The sequence below is a fragment of the Schistocerca nitens genome, chromosome 12 (genome assembly GCF_023898315.1).
Source record: "Schistocerca nitens isolate TAMUIC-IGC-003100 chromosome 12, iqSchNite1.1, whole genome shotgun sequence".
Lineage (NCBI taxonomy): Eukaryota > Metazoa > Arthropoda > Insecta > Orthoptera > Acrididae > Schistocerca > Schistocerca nitens.
The window spans coordinates 172,067,671-172,091,032 of record NC_064625.1 but is presented as its reverse complement, the minus strand read 5'-3'; the positions used below and the strand labels follow the sequence as shown (position 1 = coordinate 172,091,032).

The window sequence follows — 23,362 nt, the reverse complement described above, 5'->3', positions numbered from 1 at the left end:
CCTTTACGGTATATTGATAATTTTTACTTATGGACCGTCTGACAGCAACTGAATAAAACACAATTTTAGTGCCATACGCGTTTCGCCTTTATTTTCTGCAAGGCATCATCAGTGGCCTGGAATATGTACATATGATAGCTATTTTATTTACATTTTTGTCACTGTGCCTATAGTTTATAAACAGTTCTGGTGGTTGCTATTTCCTATTAAGTAGTAATGTTTTGAACTGTACTTACAGGTTGCGTGGACAATTTCTTGCATATTACGCTCCTGTTACATTTTTGGTGTTGTTCTTCTTCTCATGAACGCCAATTTGCGGTTTTTTCCACATTCCACAGCACTATGCACTGAACGCTTGTTTTAATGCAATGTTTTGGTTTCTGTTGCCGACTGTCAAATGTTTTTGCCAAAGATCGAAACTTATGAGTGTAATTATTGAAGTATCAGTGGTCTGTTTGTGTATGCATTTGTGTGTGTTTGTGTTTTTGTGTGTGTGTGTGTCTGAATTTTGGTGTGGTATAATTTTGTGCGTGTGTGTGTGTGTGTGTGTGTGTGTGTGTGTGTGTGTGTCCAGGTGGTGTGGGGAAGAGTTTTTTTGTTTTATGTTATCATTTCCTTTATTAAGTGTAGTAGGTAGCCTGTGCTGATGTGTGTTTGTTCATTTATCACATGTTTGTTTTCTGCTATGGCTTTCTGGATGTGGAAGTTTTCTTGCGTTTGTATGAGATGTTTGTCGTGGTTGCTTATTCTCATTATTTTCATTTCTTGTTCCATGTTTGTAGGATGATGGTTATGGTGTTTCAAATGCTCTGCAAATGTGGAATGGTTTGTTTCATACTTCCAACTTCTGATATGTTCTTTGTATCTTGTTTTAAAATTCCTGCATGTCATGCCTATGTATACTGCATCACAACTTTGACATTCAAGTTTATATATTCCTGATTGTTGGAATTTGTCCCTCTTGGTAGCTGGCTGGCTTAGGTTTGATTGGAGGGTTTGCCCAGACTTATATGCTATTTTGAAGCCCTGTCTCTTTAGGATGTTTGCAACTCTGTGTGTTAGTTTATGTGTGTAGGTCATGGTGTACCATCTGGTTCTTTTCTGTGTGGTGTTGTCATTGTGTGTGTTTGTTGAGTGTGTTTGTAAGTTTTTAGCTTGTGAGTTCTTTTGTATTGTGGAACTGTTGTGTTTGGTTTTTATTTGTGTTTTTATTTTTTGATTGAGCTTGTGTACCACATGTGTGTCGTACCTGTTGTTCCTAGCTATTTGTATGATTGTACTCATTTCTTGTTCATAGTTTCTCTTGCTGAGTGGGATTCTGTTTAATCTATGTAACATTTGTCTTAGTGCTGCAAGTTTCTGGCTGTGGGGGTGGTTGGATGTGGAATGTATTACTGTGTCTGTGGCTGTTGGTTTTCTAAAGATGTTAAATGTATGTTTGCCATTTTCTTTTTTAAATGTAATGTGAAGAAAATGTATTTGATTTTCTTTTTCTTTTTCAAGTGTGATTTTTATGTTCTGATGAGCTTTGTTTATTTCTGAATGGAGTTCGTCTACTTTTTCACTTGGCTCATCTACCAGACAAATAATGCCATCCACGTATCTGTACCAGTATATGATTTTGAAACTTTCATTTGTGGTTATCTTATCAAATATCTGATTTTCTAGGTGACTGATGAAAATGTTTGCTAGTGTTCCTGATATTGGGGATCCCATGGGCAGTCCATCAGTTTGTAGATAATATTCTTTCTCAAACTGAAAGTAGTTTTGTTCAGTTGTCATTATGAGCATATCTGTTATTTATTTTATTCCGTCTGTGGTGAGGTTGCTGTGGGATGAGAGATTTTGTTCTATGATTTCTATTGTTTCTGTGATAGGAATGGAGGTATACATATTTTCTATATCGAATGAAATCAGTGATGCTGTGTGTGGTACCTGTATGTTCTGTATGTTTTCTATTAGGCTTCCTGTGTTTATCACTGTTCTGTTGTTTTCTACTTTATAGTGTTTTGTAGCTAACTTTTGGAGGTGTTTGGCTATGCGGTATGTTGGGGCTTTCTTGAAGTTGATAACAGCTCTCATTGGCATTCCGTCTTTATGTACTTTCAGTTGACTGCGGAGTGTTGGTGCTTGTGGGTTTTTCTGTGTTAAGTAGTATTTCTGTTTGTCTGTGAGTGTGTGTTCAATGTTTTTCACTGTTCGTTTCACATTTGCCTGGAATCGTGTAGTTGGGTCTGACTTCAGTTTTTGTATGGCATTGGTGTTTATGTATGCCTTGGTTTTTGTGATGTATTGCTCTTTATCCATGAGTACTGTTACATTTCCCTTGTCTGCTCTTGTTATTAATACGTTATTGTTTGTTAACTTATATTTTAACCTTTCATAGTGGCTGCTTCTGTTTGGTTGTTCTTATTGTGTGTCTGCTGTGTTTGTTTTATTATGCCTTTTATTTCTTCTTTTACTAGTTCTCTTGTCAGTCCTATGTTTATTTCACAATTATTTTGTTGTTCTTCACGTGTAAGGATGTGTTCAGTTTCTACTATGAGATTTTCTATGTCTTGATTGTTCACTTTGCTATTGGTGCAGTGTTTCAAACCTTTTTCCAAGAGCATTTTTTCATTTTCGTGTAGTTCTGTCTCTGTTAGGTTAACTAAGCGTGGATGGAATGTGTGTTGGTGTTCATGTGGCTTCACATTTAAAATGTAAATGTATTTTTGCGTCTTTTTTACTGTTAGTTTCATTATCTTCTGTTTATGTTTGTTTTGTAAATGTTTCATTGCTGTGTATGTATTGTGTTCAGTTTTTTCTACTAGTGCCATGAAAACTGAGGAACAAGAAATGAAAATAATGAGAATAAGCAACCATGACAAACATCTTATACAAACACAAGAAAACTTCCACACCCAGAAAGCCGTAGCAGTAAACAAACATGTGATAAATGAACAAACACACATCAGCACAGGCTCCCTGATATATATATATATATATATATATATATATATATATATATATATAAAATTAATATCACATACACACACACACACACACACACAAACACATACACAAACGCACACACAAATGCATACACAAACAGACCACAGATACTTCAATAATTACACTCATAAGTTTCGATCTTTGCAAAAACATTGGACAGTCGGCAACAGAAACCAAAACATTGCATTAAAACAAGCGTTCAGTGCATAGTGCTGTGGAATGTGGAAAAAACCGCAAATTGGCGTTCATGAGAAGAAGAACAACACCAAAAATGTAACAGGAGCGTAATATGTAAGAAATTGTCCACGCAACCTGTAAGTACAGTTCAAAACATTACTACTTAATAGGAAATAGCAACCACCAGACTGTTTATAACCTATAGGCACAGTGACAAAAATGTAAATAAAATAGCTATCATATGTACATATTCCAGGCCACTGATGATGCCTTGCAGAAAATAAAGGCGAAACGCGTATGGCACTAAAATTGTGTTTTATTCAGTTGCTGTCACACGGTCCATAAGTAAAAATTATCAGTATACCGTAATATTACACGCAACTGAGGAAGACAGGACTACAAAAGTTGAAGATGACAAAGTTCCTTGTACAGGTTCTTACAAGATGTTCTTGAATTTACACCACAAATGATTCTTATCACACGCTTTTGCACCCTAAAAAGTTTTGCTCGGTTTGATGAATTGCCCCAGATCCCATATGACATAATAGAATGAAAGCAAGCAAAGTATGCAAGTATTTTTTGAATATTTATATCTGCTACATGTGACATCATTTTCACGGCAAATACAGACTTGTTTAGGTGCTTAAGCAATTGTGTGATGTGCCCTTCCCAACTGAATTTATTATCGAGTTGTAATCCCAGAAATGTAACGCTTGTGAACCTCTCCGATCAGCATGTCTTCATATGTTATACTCATGCTGGAAGGAAATCTCTTACAGGTTCTGAGCTGCATACAGTGGGTCTTTGCAAAGCTTAATGGCAGTCAATTAGCTTTAAACCACTTATTAATGTTAGTGAAAATTTCATTAGCAGATATTTCTAAATCTGTACGTGCCTTGCTACTTACTGCAATGTTTGTATCATCTGCAAACAAAACAAACTTAGCATCTGGCAATGTAACAGATGAGGGATCATTAATGTACACAAGAAAAAGCAATGGACCCAAGCTGCAACCTTGATGAAAACTGACTGCTTACTGCACAGCTATTTCTCAACGACACCCGTTGTTTCCTGTTAGATAGATAAGCCGCAAACCATTTCGCAACATTGCCGATGACACTATAGTATTCTAATTTACTAAAGAGAATGTTGTGGTTGCCACAGTCAAAGGCTTTCGAAAGGTCTCAGAAAATCTTTTAACGTAACGTGTCTCCTATTTCCACAAATGAGAGTTTATCGCGCTGACACGTTTTTTCTCAGCAGCAAGAGATGTACAGTAAACTTTCCTAAGTTAACTGTACTGCCAATGTCACTGCAGTAGCGCATGGTAACATCTAAACAGCGCGTTGGTGTACCATTTACGCACTACATCAGTTCTACGTGACCCAGAGATTTCCATACGCTTTACGAAATTCACGTTCAATCGCGGTCTGACAATCCCAGTATTTATTTACTCCCATTCCCACAGAATGTGCTCCAATTGCGGCAGATGGCTCTCCCTTCGCCTCAGTTCCACTATCGTAGAGATCAGATATACACTGCGTCGCTCACAAGAATCCTCGAACATATGAAGTTTTTCGCCTGTAGTTAGAACGATTTGTGCACGGAAAGAATGTCTGTGTGTCGGTCAGAATTTTTGCACTACAGAGTAATTCCATAACCTTATCTACCATATTTTATCTACGAGTTAGCAATGTACATTTAGTGTACTCATTAAGATTCCAGTCCATCCATTAATAGACAGACAAAATGGAGGAAAGAATGTACACTGTTCTTTTTAATCACTCACGAAGTCTCTACTACAACTTAGCTGAGCAATGATAATTAATTTCGACGTAACATAATTATATTTCGTTACCGAGGATCTGTAAGAAAATGTTAAAATAAAAGTCAACTCTGTGTTAGTGATGTTTAACATTATGTTCCACAAGCCATCGAAAAACATTGTAAACATTTGTCTATTTATCTTGATGCTGCAAGCTGCTTCTCGCTGTCTCTCCAGCGTCATTTATTACATAATCATTATTTAATGGACTTCAAATATAATACAAATATTTTACAATCTGCCTTTGTTGCCGGTATATTAATTTTCTCGTTTCTGGCAGGTGGAAAGAATGCCTGCCTGCTGATTAAAATTTTTGAACTACAGAGAAATGCCATTATATCATTCACAGGGCTTTGTCAACGAGTCAACGATATACATTAAGTTTACCTATTAAATTGTAAGTCCATTTATAGGCACAACAAACACGTGGAAGAAATTTGTGTCTTATTTATCGAGAAAATAATAGACAGAACTTCTGCTGCTGTAAATAGCATCACGTTATGACGTGCTCGCAGGGTGTTAGTTCTTACATATTTTACGTTTCATATTAAAGCGCATCTTTCTGAAAAAGAAGATATTTCGTGGAATACTGAGCGAAAAATCAAGACAATTCAAACGAACTGCCTAAAAACTGTAAACAGCATCATTTATTGATGGTGTTATTAAACATTTAAAGCTGCGTATTTTTATATTTGTTTCTTAACTGTCGATAAAATACCAGATAAACCTATGTGTGTGCGCGATGTCTTAAAAATTCGGTAAAATTAATCACGAAACCCATATTTACGTGTATGATCTTAAACGGGGGGAAAAATAGCAGCGAAATGCATATTTACATGTATCTTCTTAATAAGTGAAAGGGAATCAAAAAATAGTACTGAAATGCGCATCTACTTATAAAAAATCGGTAAAAATTATCCACGAAACCGTAAATGGTGTCGTATGTTGCAGAAGATAGCGTGCGTGGTGAACATTCGTGAGAACTAGGCCAATACCGCAGGATGCTGTACAATGCTGGAAATTTGCAATATCACCTGAATGTGCTGACACTGCTGCTCCAGAGAAATCCACATTAAGGATGGCAGTCTCGGGATGCTGGGACGACACGTGCCCAGTAGCAGGAGAGTGGGGAGAGAAGACGTTATTTCCTTTTGTCATAAAATAACACCATTAAAAATTACCGTTGTCAGTTTAACGTAAAAGCTTTCGGACACCTCGGTAACCATGAACCAACGCCTCCATCTCGCCCATAAATTATGGCATTGCCATCACAGTTCAGGCCGGTTCCCACTAGGGCTGCAGCGCTTCAAAACCGCGTGGCAGAGGCGTGGTTGCCATGGAAACGCCGTCCGCGACGCGGCGCGGCGGGCCCTGCGTCGCGGTTCGACCGTGTCGAACCCCTTCCGCTGCCGCGTGCCGCGCTCCAGGTGCGCGCCGCCAATCACGGAACGCGCTGAGCGTGACGTCAGGCACGGAACCCTGGGCCACGCGAACTTTCGCCGAACCGCTGGCGCGTAAGAAAAATTTGATTCTTGGGTATGTTACAGCCCGATATCTTCTCTCGATAAAGGACCGAATTTATTTTCGTTATTCGTCGTGGTTACTTGCTGTATCGCATTTACGTAAATCTTTACATGAAATTTTAAGGGGAGCCGGAGGTGCCTATGCTGCCTATGTTAAAATCACTAAGTTTGAGGAACATTTATACCAAATAGAAAAATTTGAATTTTTTTTTTTACATATAGAGTGGTTTAGTATTGCAGTTATGACAGAGGGATTTTGGAGTACCTTTTCTAGTTTCCTTCCAATTATTTTTTATTAATGACCCAAATTTTTTTACAAATAATTGCTTTTTAATTAAATTGAAAAGAAACTACTGAACATATTGCCAAATGGCTGTGTTACAATGTAAGTTTGACCACTAGGAGTGCTGTACAAAAATTTCATCTCTCTAGCTTGAGTCGATTTTGAGAAAATGTTCCTCATATTCGAAAAATTCTAATTTACGGGAAATACATTCCTGCAGTATAGGATGGATTATCAGGGTCTTCTTCTTCATCCTCCAAAAGCTTCCTCTTCTGTCTTCTTTTCTGGCCCATTGTTCCATCATACGTCATATGCCTTTCTCTTCTTTCTGCTCCTCTTATCCTTTCTCTGTCAATATTTCATAGTGCTCATACAGTGTTCACCCCAGCTGTAAATCCTAATGCCTTCAGAACTTCACACTTCACACTGTTCCCTTGGTTGTAGGTTGCTATTGCATCATAAATGCCAAAGTGCAGTGTTTTTATGCTTACAAACACCCTTTTAGGAATCACTTTCCAAATCAAATTGTTTACGCTTTCATTAGGATTCTGCGTCTTTCCGTGTAGACATTTGTGTAACAATTCTGGCTGTGCAAAGTCATGAGAAATTTGTTTTATTGCATTTATCACAGCTGCTGGCAAACCATGTTTGTGATCATAGTCCTTTTTTGCATTATATTTGCACCAGGAATCTTTTGGGCACAGGCTGTGTGGAGGGTATTCATTGGAAGAGGCAGTATGAAGGAACAATGCCCACACTGCTTTTCGCATGTCACTAACATTACTAGTATTTTGCCTTACAGCATACCCATAGTATCTCTGTAGACGTTCAATCACCTCATCAGTAAGCCTGCCTCCCCCTCCTATTGTCTTTCCTCACTGAGCTTACTTGAACCCAAAGTTTGTTTGAGCCTTCGAAGCTGTGCACCCGTACGCTTTTGCACATGCCAATGCATTCCAACTTTTCAACTACAAATTCATTTCCATATGGTTTCAGTTCCTCTATAGTCTTGAAACCTTTGGAGTGACCATCCCCAAGGTAGTATTTGAACCTAACGTTGTATCTGGGAACTGAACGTTCAAAAATTTGTTTCACTCCATCCACTTCCATTGTTCCACTTGATCTACTAAAATTTGCCTCACAGGTTCCACTGTGCTCTCCTTTGATTTTATTTTTGCACCTACAATGTTTTGCTAATATTGCAACATCTATCACTTTTGCACTATCACCACAAGTAGCAGTTACAACCCCATTCAGGGATTTATGACCCCTCTTTTGCCAGAAACCATCTAATGCCACCAGCAAATCCCTAGAACCGCCGTTCATTTCTACAGATTCCTCCACTGCTTCCATCATGGTTTTCAAAGCCACATCTTCAACAGGGATCCTACCAGTTCACAGTAGTACCCAAATTTGCTTGGAGGCGATGGAAAGTTCATAATACCACAAAACAGTTTACCACCAGCAGACCCTTTTCCAATGGATCGAAGACCATACACAAGTCGAACATTCACATCAAACACTCTAGATCGTCCATTTTCACCAAAGAGACTGGCCTGTGAATTGTAGAAAGTCACTTGATACTTGCAACATGCACAGATTATCTTCATCTCACAAGCTAAACCAAAGTGCTTTGTTATCTCTAGTCCCACTCCTACACTAGAACACATTTTGCACAGAACACTTTCTTTCAGCACAGAAGATAATAATCCAATATTCAGTACTTCGTTAATATCATCACTGTCACTAACATATTTACGACATCTGTCACTTCCACCAGTCAGCTTCTTGCTAGACAATGTCACAGGGGTATGGCCGGCCATGTGTTGCTTAGCAGAAGAACGCACTGTTTCAGTAATTGTAGTATCCCAACTTGGTATTAGTGTTAATTTTCTTTTCCTCTTCTTATATACACGGTTATTAAAACGTGGCATCGTAACCGGAACAATGCTTTACACAAGAAGTATGATACTACCAACAACAGGCGCAACACTGAACTAATTCGAAACGGTAAAGAGCAGAGAGACGATGTTCCGCGCTGTTAGCGCTTCATTTGTCACAGAAAACAATGTAGCCAACCCTTGCACACTCGCTGTATGCGTAACATAAGGCACTGTATGCGTGGAGGGGGGGGGGGGGGGAGGCGGGGGGAGGGGGCAGGAGGGGGGAGGGGGGGAGAGACAATGTCAGTGAAAAAGAGAGAGAGGATGAGAAACAATGGATCAAGACAGTAGCATTGAGAGATAGGAGATATTGGTGGTCAGAGAGACAGTGGCAGTAAAATGGAAAGAGAGATACGGAGATAGAAACAGTGGGAGCAAAAGAGAGAAATGAAAAATACTGATGAGTGGAGACAATACATAGTCTTGGGGGTTGTACAGTCTCCCAGACTGGCGAACACAGGTATAGGGGAGGATGCATTTTGGACAGAAAGTGAAAAATGTGGATATAGGGGAAAACAAAAGTTGGACTGGCCAGAATTTTTGAGGTGCTGAGGTTCAGTAGAGAGAGTGGCAGTGGGAGAGAAAGACATAAGGAGACAGTGGTTGAGGGATACACTGTAAATCTGTGGGAGGAAAGAAGAAGACCGTGGGAGAGGGTCATATGTAGACAGTGGGGAGAGAGGGAGATGCGGAGTATGAAGGCCTAACTCTGTATAAAGAGGAGCTGGAAAACAGAATTTAGATCGTCCTGTGTGAAAACAGCGTGAATATGTTCGCATGCCAAGGAGGAAGGTGAGGAAGGCAGAGTGAGGACTGACGCAGCTGCTTCACCACATTTCTGTCCGCCGTCTTTTCACTAAGTCCGTATTCGCCTTCTTTTGTGCTCCGACAGAAGCAATTTTTCTCCGGTTTGTTGTTCCGACCTACTTCAAGGACGAGAAGGAGAATACAATTGTCGACCTGTACATAATGCAGCAGGGTGTGAGAGGAAATTTGGAAATTTGTTTTTTTTTTTTCCTACGGGGCCAAACTGATGAGGTCATCGGTCCCTAGTCTTACGCACTACTTAATCTAACTGAACCGTGAATTTACTTTCAAAATATTTTCTTAAAGAAATTACTTTATTTACTGGCGATTCATCAAGAACATCGACACATTTTATCACACTAGGTGAGCATGCACGTAGTTTCCAGGAAGTAACTGATGGAAAATTACTTTTAACCAATTTGAATTTTATTCCTAAAAGCTTTTCAAAACAGATTTAAAATTATAAGCAGAAAAGCACCCTCGAAATATCAAGTTACAGTTTTATTTAGAGGCAAAGAACAATATTAACAGTAGGAGGCTTCGGGCTGAGAAGCTCGCCTGCTCCCTTTCATCACGGCCGTAGTCACGACTGCTCACAACAACCTCTGAAAGAGTTCACTGGTGCAAATCTGCAACACACTGGATTACTTTAAACAAAAAATTTTTAACAACTCACACAAACATATAAACTATGCACCCTGTAACAGGAATGGAAATGGTACAACCCTCAAATTATTTGCCACTGAAAATGCAATTTTTTTTAAAGGACTCTTACGGTGGAAGGGTGCCAAGCTTATAACCTAAAATGACTAAATAAAACCCATAAAATGCAGACTTACATAAAATGTACAACATGCTGTACATTGCACATATATCGCCTCGCAGGATGAAAGGCAAGATAGAAACATATTCCAAGAATTCGGCCTTTAAGCAGTAAATTCGTCAACACCGAATCCGACAAATATGACCGAGGCAGCTATTAACGTATGCCAGACCGACCGACAGACAAACACTAACTGCCTAACAAATGCGGACAAGACAAAAGAACAAGCAGGGGACGAGAGACTGACCAAGAACACAAGTAGAATTTAACAAGTAACTGAAACAACATATCTGCATACACTTAACTTCTAATAAACTGCGATTTCTGGCGAAGACCTGGCGCAGCACACCCAAAACGCTCTCCCGAACCGTCCGCTGCCAGCCGCTTCAACGGACGCAAGAGGGTGCACCGATCTCCTGTCTCACTGCGTCGCAGCTTGTGCCGGCCAGACCGATGTCGTGGGTTGACTGCTGTTGCTCCGACAGACACTAACTGGCTCACCAATGCAGACGAGGGACAGACCCAGACTAACTTGGCTGACCAACGGACCAGACTCGCCCAGACTGACAGACTGCCCTGGCTGACCAACTGCCTCAAACTGACAGACAGACTGATAGATTCCTCCTGCTGAGTTTTTTTTTTTTTTGTTTCTTTCTTTATTGTGATTTCATTCCCCTGTCCCATACGGGCAGGGGAGGGCTGTCAGTGGCACAATGCGCCACTCTTCAGCCAGTGACACGACAACTAAAACAAGAATAAAATGTTACATACATAAGATGATAAAAAAGGGGAACATAAAACAGAGTAAGGGGAGAAAATGGAGGTAAAAATACACTGACATGGAAACGTTCATAGGGGACAGTTAAAAAAAAAAGTCACCAGAAAGTTAATAAACATAGTTGGCGATTCTTAAAACACAGAGAAGACACTGAATGTGCGTGCACAGGTTAAAAGTCGGCCACAGTATAAAAAACACTCCGGAACAACACACTTAAAATCCACTTGGAGCACACACGACGAAGAATAAAACTACCAGGTGGGACCTGCCGAGGGAAAGGTCAGAGAGGATGGAAAGGAGGGGAGAGCAAGGGGCAGCAGGGGAAGCGGCGGGATGAAGAGAGGACGGGCGTCAGCGGGTACACGGAGAGGCGGGAGACACGTGGGGCAGGAGATGAAGAGGAAAGACAGGGCAGGAGGGAGTGCAGAGACACTGAAAGGAGGCACAAGAGATGGAGGGGGAGTAGGAGCGGGAAGCCGCTCAGGATGGGGGAGGGGGAGGAGAGGGAGCCCTGAGGAGGAGGCAGGAAGGGGGGTTAGAGTTGGTAGGAAGGGCAGATGTCAGGGCAAAGCTCATCATCCGGGAGGGGTAGACGGTGGAAGTTGTGTTGGGAAAGGAGATGGAGGGTGTGGAGATGGAGAGAGGGTGGAACACAACAGTAAAGGCGCGGCAACTGGTTGGGGGTGGAGAGGAAGGGAGACACCAGGGGGTGAGGGGGATCAAGGCGGCGGACAATATATAGTGTGCGGATGTGTTCGAGGAAAAGGAGAAGGTGGGTGGGATGAGGTCGTAGAGGATGCGCGTGGGGGACCTCCTGCCGACCTCATAGCACCCCTTAAATGCACGTGAACAGGCATCCTTTCCCCTTTCCCACCAGAGGGAGACACCAGAGCTGCGATTGCCACAGCAGCGCCACCGCCAGCAACAGAGGGCGACTGCTTTACATTACGCACTGCGGCGCGTTTTTGGAAACAGCAATTTTTACTGCGGCTCACTAACTTAAACTAAGTTACGCTAACGATGACACACACACACACACTTATGGCCGAGGGAGGACACGAACCTCCGACGGGGGCAGCCGTACGAACGTTGTCGAGGTTCCCTCGACGTCGCGGCGGACGTGAGATTAGTTGTGTGTGACGCGTTGCAGGCGTCGGCGACGGGCAGCGCGGCGCTGCAGCAGCTGGTGTCCCGCCACCTGGCCGCCGTGGTGCGGCCGCAGTCGTCGCGGCTGGTGGCCCAGCCGCTGCGCCTGTCGCGGCTCGCCCATCCCTTCGAGAAGTCCTTCCTGCTCTACCAGGGCTCGCTCACCACGCCGCCCTGCAGCCAGGTCGTCCGCTGGGTCCTCTCCAAGGACGTGCACTCCGTCTCCCGGCAGCAGGTAAGCACACACACACACACACACACACACACACACTCACCAAAAATACACTCTAAAAAAAAAAAAAAGGCGCAACGATACCGACCGGCCGCCGTGTCACCCTCAATCCGTAGGCGTCACTGGATAAGAACTTGGAGGGGCGTGTCGTCAGCACATCGCTCTCCCGGCCGTATGTCCGTTTACGAGACCGGAGCCGCTACTTCTCAGTCAAGTAGCTCCAGACATGGCAAGCGGGCCGTGCTGTCAACGTTGATCGTGCCAAGTTCAACGTGCTGCTGAACGCTCAGGAACGATGCGACTTGTGCATACGGTATGTGGGCCCCAACGTGGTATACGCGATCGCAACGCACTCCAGCGGCCGTTGAGGGATGTTTCTAGTTCGTAAATCACACTGTTTACTCGACGGGCGCGTGTAAAATTCCCACGTTAGCTCTGTTAAAACGCACATTTCCTCCATCGTCCACGAAAAGGAAAGTACCAAGTCCAATCAATAAGGACAGAGGCTTATTGTGGTGTGCGTACTGTAAGACGTTCGGTACACACACCATCAGATTATTTGACTTGTCGCTCTAATGAAGTAGGCGAGTATCAGCAATATGTCTCGTGGTCTTATCATGGCGTGTTTATCTTCTGCCGCTAGGTCAGATGATAGAAATGCCACTTGCACGCTTAGAGTAGCAGATTGACAGTGACCAACTTTAAACAGAACTTGATTAATTTTCACACACATTTATTAAAATAATAAAAATCATAGACATTATGTAACTTGATTCTGGATGCTGTTTACTATTGACAATCTGAAGTTCCTTTGGTCTTGGCACGTTAATCTTATTCTCACATATCTCTGATACCTGACAAACTGTCTATTCATTTATCGTCATGGCTATGTACAGGAATATGATAATCTTATTAGGCGTAGACTGAAACTTGACTGCAGACTGATGCAGACTGACTAATCGAAGGTCTGTACACTCGTTATAATACCTCGAGCGTTCAGGTATCACTGCGCGAGTGTGATCCGCGAGGAGAAAAGGTTCTACGTTAGCAGCAATCTCATTGGCTGCGTTACATATTAATACGCGGATCGGCGGAAGCAGAATTTGGTCCGTCTCTAAGGCAGCGCCATCTCGTAGTGCGCAGACAGACGAGCGCTGCGCCTGCGCTGTTGTGCTTAGCGGGCCGTGCTCTAGTGGGAAAGTTGTGTACGCGCTGACTACACGGAACTATGCACACAACACTTATAGAAGTTCCATTACAAACAGTGTGGTACAAATTTGAAATACTTCTCCGCATAAGATAAACATTATTTCATCATTCTCACATATTAGTATAACCCCAGGGTCAGTCTTACTTGATCACTGTTCCTACCCAGTAGCAGAATCTTTGAAACATGTGAATTACGAAGCGTAAAGGGAGCAAAATATCTTTATACAGGTAGCGCAAGCTGTCTTGTAGATTAAACCAATCGGACAAAGTCACCCCTCAAAAAAAGGAACTTATATTTACATAACATCAAATATTATAGTATATACTTACATTAAACTAATAATAAAGTATCAGAACCTAATAGAAACGGCAATGTTACGGGAACTACGCGAACTACCGCTCCAACAAATAACCATTACTGGACACAGACGCTACTCACTATACTAAACCAACAGTGCCTCTGCACTGTGTCATATTATCTTAGCCGTTGGTAAAAACGTTAATCGTAGGTAATTATGTTACTAATTGCAATTTAATTATAACAAATTGTACCAAGAACAGTGCGTTTTGGGTGCATCTTCAGTGTGTCACTGCCTTCAAATAGCCTACTCTCATAATACGCAAGTTACAATAATTGTTTGGCTTCGAATATGATGTTTCTCATTAATTTATTGGATCGAATCACACAACTAGCAACGGGTTTTCCAGTGATTCTCAATTTGCTGGTGCTCAGAAACAGCATATATACATATAAGCTTGAAATGAATTCCAATATGGCGCCTCACAACTCTGTACTGAAGGGAGACGGCCTGCGTGTGACGTAGATGGCGTTGTGCCATCTCATTGGTCAACGCTCAGACGTACGCTCAGAATATCCGACATGCCAGATATTGCTCTGCACGTTCGGAAAGACTCCCGAAGGTGCTATTCCACGCTATGACGTCAGAAACTCGGCACGCTCAACGTTCAGATGCACGGTCCGTGTGCCGACGGCTTTAGTCTGCCTCACCCCGCTTGCCAACAGCGCTCGGCAGACTGGATGGTCACCCATCCGAGTGCTAGCCCAGCCTGACAGCCCTTAACTTCCGTGATCTGACTGAAACCAGTGTTACCACTGCTGAAAGGCCATCGGCAAAAATACACTCTAGGGATGTAAAATTAAAGATTCCATTCTGCACAGTATGTGTTCGGCAGGCTGTAAAAAATTAACCACTACGCTTTGGACGGTGTGTATTCGCCGCTGTCGATATATACCGGTATTGGTTACTCGTTACATTCGCTAGTGAACGTCATTACTCATGCACCCATTATAGACACATACTTTTGCTACTCACTACATTGGCAAGTCACATTAATGTGAACACCAGCCTGAATAATCACCTTTTACAGCGAGGACTGGTGCGAGACATGAAGGAAGAGTAAAACTTTGAACATAGCTGCTAAGTTTCAGTGACCGTGTGAGGTGTCAGATCAGAGGGGTGTTCTGAACACAATTTCGACACAAAGCAGCTCAACAGGCTGTGGAGTCGAAGGGGTAGGCTAGCAATAGAACAGTGCATCACCGTTGACTAGACACTCATTTATTGAACACATAAGTCAGGTACTACCAAAAAGGAACAATTAGTACAAATTACAAAATAATATTCTTTTCCTTTCAGTCACTCAAACATTTAAACAGGCAAATAGCAATCATTTAACTGAAAGTCTTTTAAGAAAGCAAGACTAGAAAATTTGAATGATGAGTTAAAATCATATTTAAATAGGCTCTGACCAAGCACATATTTTAAAACGAAATACTTCCTTTAAGGAACCAGCGATCAAAATTACATAATCCTCAACACCCATATTACATCTGTAAGGGGTCCGCAGGCCCTTACTATAAATTTGCACTCGGCACAGGTCGACAGGGCGAACAATCGATTGTGTCGTGTTGTGAGTGTGGAGTTGAGCAAGTGCCATGTCGCGGGTAGAGGTGTGTAGAGGCCAGTTGTTGTAATGCTAGGCTTTAACAGTGAAGGGAGTCGCCATCGCCGTGGTTAGACCCCTTTGTACTAGAAATAATACCGGGAAAGTGAAGAAGTATCATTACGGAAGTGGTCAGTGACATTTCGAGTGCCGATATTTTGGTTTCGCGTCTACCGCGCCGGCATCACCTTGGATTGCAGTGTTGGATTGCAGTGTTGGATGCAGTGATGGATTAGCGTGTGATGATAATGGAAATGAAGAAGTCTGTGCTGAGATTAGCCGTAATTAGATATGTATGACGAAGGCAGTGGCTGTCTCCTCCTTTTTGTGTTTTTGAGACGAATATAGGTTCGTAATTAATGAAACTGTGTTGGTGTTTTTCTTGTTACCAGACATTTCATTATTACAGTATTGAGAAGGACGAACTGGAAAGTAACAACTTCTGTAGCAGTCAATTCCGATTGCCAGCCCCATTAGGTACACGGTCACATTAATAATAATTATTGGGCTGCTATTCGATCAGATCAGGTCGGGATAAATAAACGGAGGTGTTACACCTTGGCTTACTGTGAAAGGACAAGTGCAATCTTCGGACGAATCGTAAAGAACAATAGGCAATTTTATCTTGCGTAACGCGAGAAAATATTTTTTCAATTTCGGATCAAGACAGAGCATAAACTTTAAAATCGCGACAAGAAACAGTGCATTCTTGAACAATACGAAGTAATAGCATCCTACGATTGTGAATAAACTGTTTTTTCTTGCCATATTAGATAAGAGTAATAGTGTTCATAAACTGTGTTATAATGTGCAAACGCGTAAATCCGCACGAAAAACTGTGAAAAGTGAACACCAAAGAAAGACACGTGTGAACATTACGACAGCAAAACGAACTACGAATTCGTCACGGAAGCTTTTAAAGAAGTGTTTAGTAGTAACATTATGACCGAAATTGCTTTTTGAATAGTGAAAAATCGAGCAACTTCAAGTGGACCCATAAACTGTTATGCAAGCGACAATATATGTGGCGACGCAATTGTTGAGGGACGTCACGCAGACCCGTGCAGCAGCTGCGCCAAAGAGCTTCAATCCGCGAGGTGATTTCACACGTCATCCCAACTACCTGTGCAAGGAGTAGGTCAGGCGCAGACGCACTACACTGACACCGAGCGCCAACTCAGCATCTAGCGGCCGAACCACAAACTACGCCCGCCTGCAGCGCCACGGAGCGGCCGATTGAGAACTACGAAAACTCGCCACAGATCTTCAGCGTGACATCACGCGGCTCCGGCGGCAGTACAGCGCCACGCCCACTTCAAACGTCAAAACATCGCGACTCGTGGTAACGTCAATTGGTGAGTGAAAACGACTGGTTAGCATAACATTAAATTGCAGTGTACTGTCTTCACGATAAATAAACAGTTTTAAACTGTGTTTCACCTTAGGAAAAGTGCCCAATTACAGTAATTTCCGAAAGGTTTGCGAAATATACTCTGAAATATAGCATACTTATTGATGCATGCTGCGCTGTCTAAATGGTGATTATACAGATATGCTCATTGTTTTTGGGGATTTTACATTTATAGATTTAATGAATGGTGTGATTTATCTTATATAAAACGTTTTACATAAACTGTGTATGTGAAAATCGGTATTTGAAATTATTAGGTTTTGAGAGTCGTTATGTTCAGTATTCATACGTATTGTGTCAATTTTGAGATTAACTGAAGATACTGCAGTTACTGTTTGATTAGTTTCGTGGTAATTAGGAGTGTTTTGGGTTACTAGAGGTTATTTTATATTACTTGCCTGTGCATTAAAAATAAACCAAACATGTCTACTGAAGATAAGCAGGTTGGTGAGGCAGTAGTTGAAAGGAAAGGGATAGGACAGGAAGACAGAGATTATTCAGGAATCAGTGATTATGGATTGTCATTAGAAAGCCCATTAGCACATTCAACTAGTTACCCCGAGACGCCGGAACAAACGACGAGAAATAAGTCAGTTTCAAAGGGTGCAGATATGTGATCGATGTTGACAGACTTGCTAAAGGAAACCAAGGCATCATTAGAGAAAGGTTTACAAGAAACTAGAGAAAGGGAAGAAATATTCCGCAAATCATTAGAGAAACTAGAGAATCATTAAAGGAAGAGTTACAAGAAACTAGAGAATTATTAAAGGAAGATTTACAAGAAACTAGAGAAGGGGAAGAAGTATTCCGCAAATCATTAAAGGAAAATCTACAAGAAACTAAAGAAAGTTTAGAAAAATCATTTAAGGAAACTATAGCACAAGAGATCAAGACATCGCAAATGAAGATAGAATATAATCTGAAGAAGGAAATGCAGGAGTTCAAGAACGATTGAAGATGGACATCGAGAGAGAGAGAGTAAGCTACAGAAGAATATAGACCAAGTCCAGGGAGACGTGGAGAAGATGGAAGGAAAGTTAACAAAAAAGATAGAAGACGATATTGAAGAAACTAAAGCCGAATTGGGAGAAAGGATCACCAAAGTGGAAACAAATTGCAATCATCGAATCGCCGAGGTGACGCAGATGCAGAAACAATGCAATGGTGCGGTTAAGGGGATAGGAGATAGGCAAAACCAACTGGCTGTCAATCTGAGAAATGCTATAGCTGTGCAACGAGAAGAGGATAACAAGAGAGTTGCAATGGAGGTCAGGCAATTACAACAGGGAGTGCAAAACCGAAGAAATTGAAAAACGAATTAGCAATGCCACTTTAACCGTTGGGGAAGGTAGAGTCGTTACCTTGATGAGCAGTGATAATCGGTACATCCAAAATAATACAGGGCAGAAATTTAAACCGAAAGGAGGGTTGCACCCAATGATATTTATGAAATGGTTAAAAGGAGTTTTCCCAGCACATTTTAAAGACGCAGACAAGATTCAATTTGCAATAGATAGGATGGAAGGTGAGGCCTTCACTTGGGGAGTCAGGAAGAAGGAAGGGACTACCAGTTATGATCAGTTTGAAGGGGAATTCTTGAAGAAATACTGGTCCAAAAGTCATCAGTGTGCAGCACTTGAGGACCTACTACACCGCAAGTCACTTAATACATGGAGAGGAACGTTGAGAGAGTTTGCCGAACATTTGTGGGAATTGAACGAGACCTTGGAACAACCCCTGAGTGATGACATAATGATATCAGCGGTAAAAAGAAGACTGAGCCGGAGAATGCAAGAAACTGTATCCGGGAGCCTAATTAAAGATAGGGAGGCCTTGATGGAGATACTGGAACAGTTGGAATCTGTTCGACCACAGGAACACAATCAAGCTAATGATCAAAACCGAGAGGGAAGTAGTGACCAAAGGAATCATTTTAATAATTCGTCTGATTATAGAGGAAGAGGTGGTGGCCATAAGTATAGGAACCATGATGGTGAACGGCAATGGAGAAATGACTGGAGAAGGAGTGAAGAACCAAGAGATCATGAGAGAGGAAGGGATAGGCGAATGAATGACACAGTGCATATAGAAGAGGCGGAGAGACCGGAAAACTGAATGACGCTCCAGATGAGGTCCGGTCAGGAGTGAGAGTGACAAGGACCAGAATAAACCTACTAAGACATGTTTAGAACATTTAGTTGTTAAACTGACATTTGAAAAAGGGCAATGTTTATTTGCATTGTATGAGGGGCGTTCAGAAAGTAAGCTCCGATCGGTCGCGAAATGGAAACGACTATGAAAATCCGATAAAGCTTTGCACAGATGTGTTGGGTAGTGTCTCTAGTATAACCCCAGTTAGCATCACGTCGCTCTTCTCATTTCTGAGCTCGCAGTGAGTGCGTAAAGATGTCTAGAAAATAGTGTCTGCCGCCAAGTACGAGGGCCTGGTGAGAAATTTCGCCTGAAGCTATGCAGCTAACATTACATAACTGTCGTGCTGTTTCTTCTTCAAGACAATTCTCAGCCGCATTCTGCAGGGGCAATGAAGATGCTCCTGCATCGTTTTCAAATGGAAATGTGAGATTACCCACAATACAGTCCGCAATTGTCTCCCCCTGAGTTTCATCTCTGGTCACATGAACCACTGTCTTTGAAGACAACATTTTGACAACGAGGTGTAGGCCAGCGTGGAGAATTGGCGGAAAGCACTGGCGGCTGCCTTCTATGATGAGGCTATTGAAAAGTTGGTACAACGCTATGACAAAAGTCTAAGTCAGAACGGCGACTACGTAGAGAAGTAGCTGAAAGGTGTAGCTAATTGTTACAAGTAAAACATTTCTGATGTTCACTGTGGTTTCAATTTGGCAATCAATCGGAGCTTACTTTCTGAACAGGCCTCGTATTTTCTGGTGTATTATAACTAGAACTTCATATTTCATATCGACGATTACCTGAGAATGGGTGTAATACCTGTAACAACTAATTTGTAATATAATAACTCATATGTCATGTGTTCATGTAATAATTTTTTATTGTTTGTTGTGTGTGACATTCAAGATGGACTATAGAGGATTATTGCTGCTTGATAAAAAATTGTGATTTGGACAATGCCATGTTTGTGGGATGTAATAACCTTTTGTAGAATATTGTTGTGGAGGCAGCCCACTACCGGAGTCGAGGGATTATTTGGTGAATTGTAATTTCATTAATTATTTACACTATGTGTTTTGTTCAGATGTAATGATATCTAATTTCCTTGCCGATTCTTTTACGCCAGAGGCTCCAAAGAAGTTTTCGAGGGCGGGGATGTAAGGGGTCCGTAGGCACAGGTCGATAGGGCGAACAATCGATTGTGTCGTGCTGCGAGAGCGAGTGTGGAGTTGAGCGAGTGCCATGTTGCGGGTAGAGGTGTGTAGAGGCCAGTTGTTGTAATGCAAGGCTTTACCGGTGAAGGGAGTCGCCATCGCCGTGGTACTTTGTACTAGAAATAATACCGGGAAAGTGAAGAAGTATCATTACGGAAGTGGTCAGTGACATTTCGAGTGCCGATATTTTGGTTTCGCGTCTACCGCGCCGGCATCACCTTGGATTGCAGTGTTGGATTGCAGTGTTGGATGCAGTGATGGATTAGCGTGTGATGATAATGGAAATGAAGAAGTCTGTGCTGAGATTAGCCGTAATTAGATATGTATGACGAAGGCAGTGGCTGTCTCCTCCTTTTTGTGTTAAGAATTTGTTCTCGTGATTTCCCTAAATCGCTCCAGGCAAATGCCGGGATGATTCCTTTCAAAGGGCACGGCCGACTTCCTTCCCCGTCCTTCCATAATCCGATGAGACCGATGACCTCGCTGTCTGGTCTCCTTCCCCAAACCAACCAACCAACCTTTTTGTGTTTTTGCGACGAATATAGGTTCGTAATTAGTGAAACTGTGTTGGTGTTTTTCTTGTTATCAGACATTTCATTATTACACTATTGAGCACAACGAACTGGAAAGTAACAACTTCCGTAGCAGTCAATTCCGATTGCCAGCCCCATTAGGTTCACGGTCACATTAATAATAATTATTGGGCTGCTATTCGATCAGATCAGGTCGGGATAAATAAAGGGAGGTGTTACACATCCAAGACATTTAAGATTAAACAGTAATATATAACGTCAGAGAGCTGCAGTCCCAAGTTTTAAGCAGCACGTTTCAGATGGACTGCACTGCAACAGTACAATACAAGTCCCTCAGAGGATCTCCCCACACAGGAAGTTATTGCCGCAATCGACAAAACATGAACCTCATTCCATGTACAGGCCTAAAGCAAACTAAAAGCTCTCTTAAGTTTGGTACAGTTAATTCCCTTTCAACATAACATACATCACAAGTCTAGCCCTACGACGGCACAGACACCCCGCAATTTAGCACGCGAAAAACTACAGCGATGCACTACACCATACACATTTCTTCAGTTACTGCATAGAAAGCCAATGTGATAGACAAACAGACCAGCATATGATAAAAGCTTAAGCAATTTCCTTACTAGACAACCCTTATCAATAGTAGCCGTAATTTTTTTTTAACGTGAGCACACCCACAATCAAAAGACAAACAACGCCAATCATAAGGACAGTAGCACGTAAGTAAGTAGCAATGGTAACTTCTGCTTAGACTGGCTACAAATCTGCGCGTGATTTAACACACCAGAGAACAGTCTTTAGAACATAACCATCAATACAACAGCAAATTACTCACTCGTGTACTCCGCCACGATTTCGATTCGCAGAGCCATAGACAAAACGTGGAGAACGTATCACTTAGACCAACATAATGGTGCTCCCTCACTTACCCCAAATAACTGACTCCCTTAGTTGCACAGCAAAGAACCAGACCTAATGAAACCACCACAGTTTTCGCCTCTAAATTGTCACAGTACAAGTGAGACTCAATCACAAATGTAATTTTACATCAGTTCCCGTACAGTCAATACAAGCGCCTGATTTTTACCCGTTTATAATGGCAGGCAGCAACATCGTACGGAAAAGAGCGTAGACACAACCTCTTTCCAATTTTCTTCTCCGAAAGCAGCCACCGCAACTCTCGGGCACCACTGGGACATCCAATGCAAAAATCACAAATTACCGGACGGCCGCTTCCCGCTGCTTGCTACGGCGCCTTCCGTTCAGAGCCAACTCGTATATCTCCGTGCGATAGGTCCGGTTCCACACTCGCTGCGTCAACCCGACAGCCGTCTTCCACCACGTCCCGGAGCACACACCCCCGGGATGTCGCCTCGTTGCTCCTCGCGTAGGCCCCAGAGGGCGCTGCTTAACGCCCTGACCGTGGCAGGAAAGATAAACCACCAGAGTGGCACTATCCATATGAGCCGCCACGGCTCATGTGTCAGAATTATATTAGAACAGATAAGCCCTCGGTCACAAATATTAAGTCAAAACTGACCAGGTTTCGACTCTACTATGAGCGTTATCTTCAGAATTAAACTGTTCTAAAACATAATAGGTATATAAGACATTAATAAACTAAAGTATGTACTGACTGGAAAGAGATGCATTACTTACATTCTAAAAAATCTAAGCCGGAAAGGCGATGTCATGAAAAGTACCTGAGTGAACACGGCTTGCAAATTCTGAAGACGACGCTCATAGTAGCGTCGAAACCTGGTCAATTTTGACTTAATATTTGTGAGCGAAGGCTTATTTGTTCTAATATAATGCAGGAAGAGTGTCAGTGAGGTTCTGGAAGGTACGGACAGCGACGTGGAGTCATGGCGGCTCCAGTACCTTGGCTAGCTGCACTAGGTTTCTCGGTTCAGGATCCGCGGCGCGAACTGCCCCTTCGAGGTTCCCGCACAGGTTCTCGGCAGAGATTAAATCCGGGGAGCTCGGTGGCCGGGGGAGTATGGTAAAGTTAACCTGGTGCTCTTCCAACCGCGCACGTACAGTGCGAGCTGTGTTACGCGTTGCGTTCTGCTGCTGGTAGATACCGTCGTGTCGAGGGAGAAAAAACTGTATGTAGTGGTAGGCATCGTTCACAGAGATACATGCGTACTTGTGTTGATACCACCCACATTCCCCAGACCATAACGCTCCGTCCACCGGCCTGGAACCTTGCGACATTTGTTGTTTTACTTGAGGCGTTTCAGACTCTACACGCCAACGCCCATCTGTCTGATGCAGATTCAGCTGGAAAGGGCACCAATCGCCATTCAGTGGACATCCAGCTGTGACAGCGTGTGCGAATT

The 23,362-nt window shown here is 42.4% G+C and overlaps 1 protein-coding gene across 1 annotated transcript in view; it reads left to right on the top strand.

Annotated features, from left to right (window-relative positions):
* LOC126214987 (carbonic anhydrase 2-like) overlaps positions 1 to 23,362 on the top strand; it is a 92,572-nt gene that overhangs the window by 59,107 nt on the left and 10,103 nt on the right. Inside the window, exon 6 of the mRNA XM_049941618.1 lies at positions 12,304 to 12,534. Coding sequence (XP_049797575.1) covers positions 12,304 to 12,534 — 231 coding nt within the window. The remainder of the gene's footprint in view (positions 1 to 12,303; positions 12,535 to 23,362) is intronic.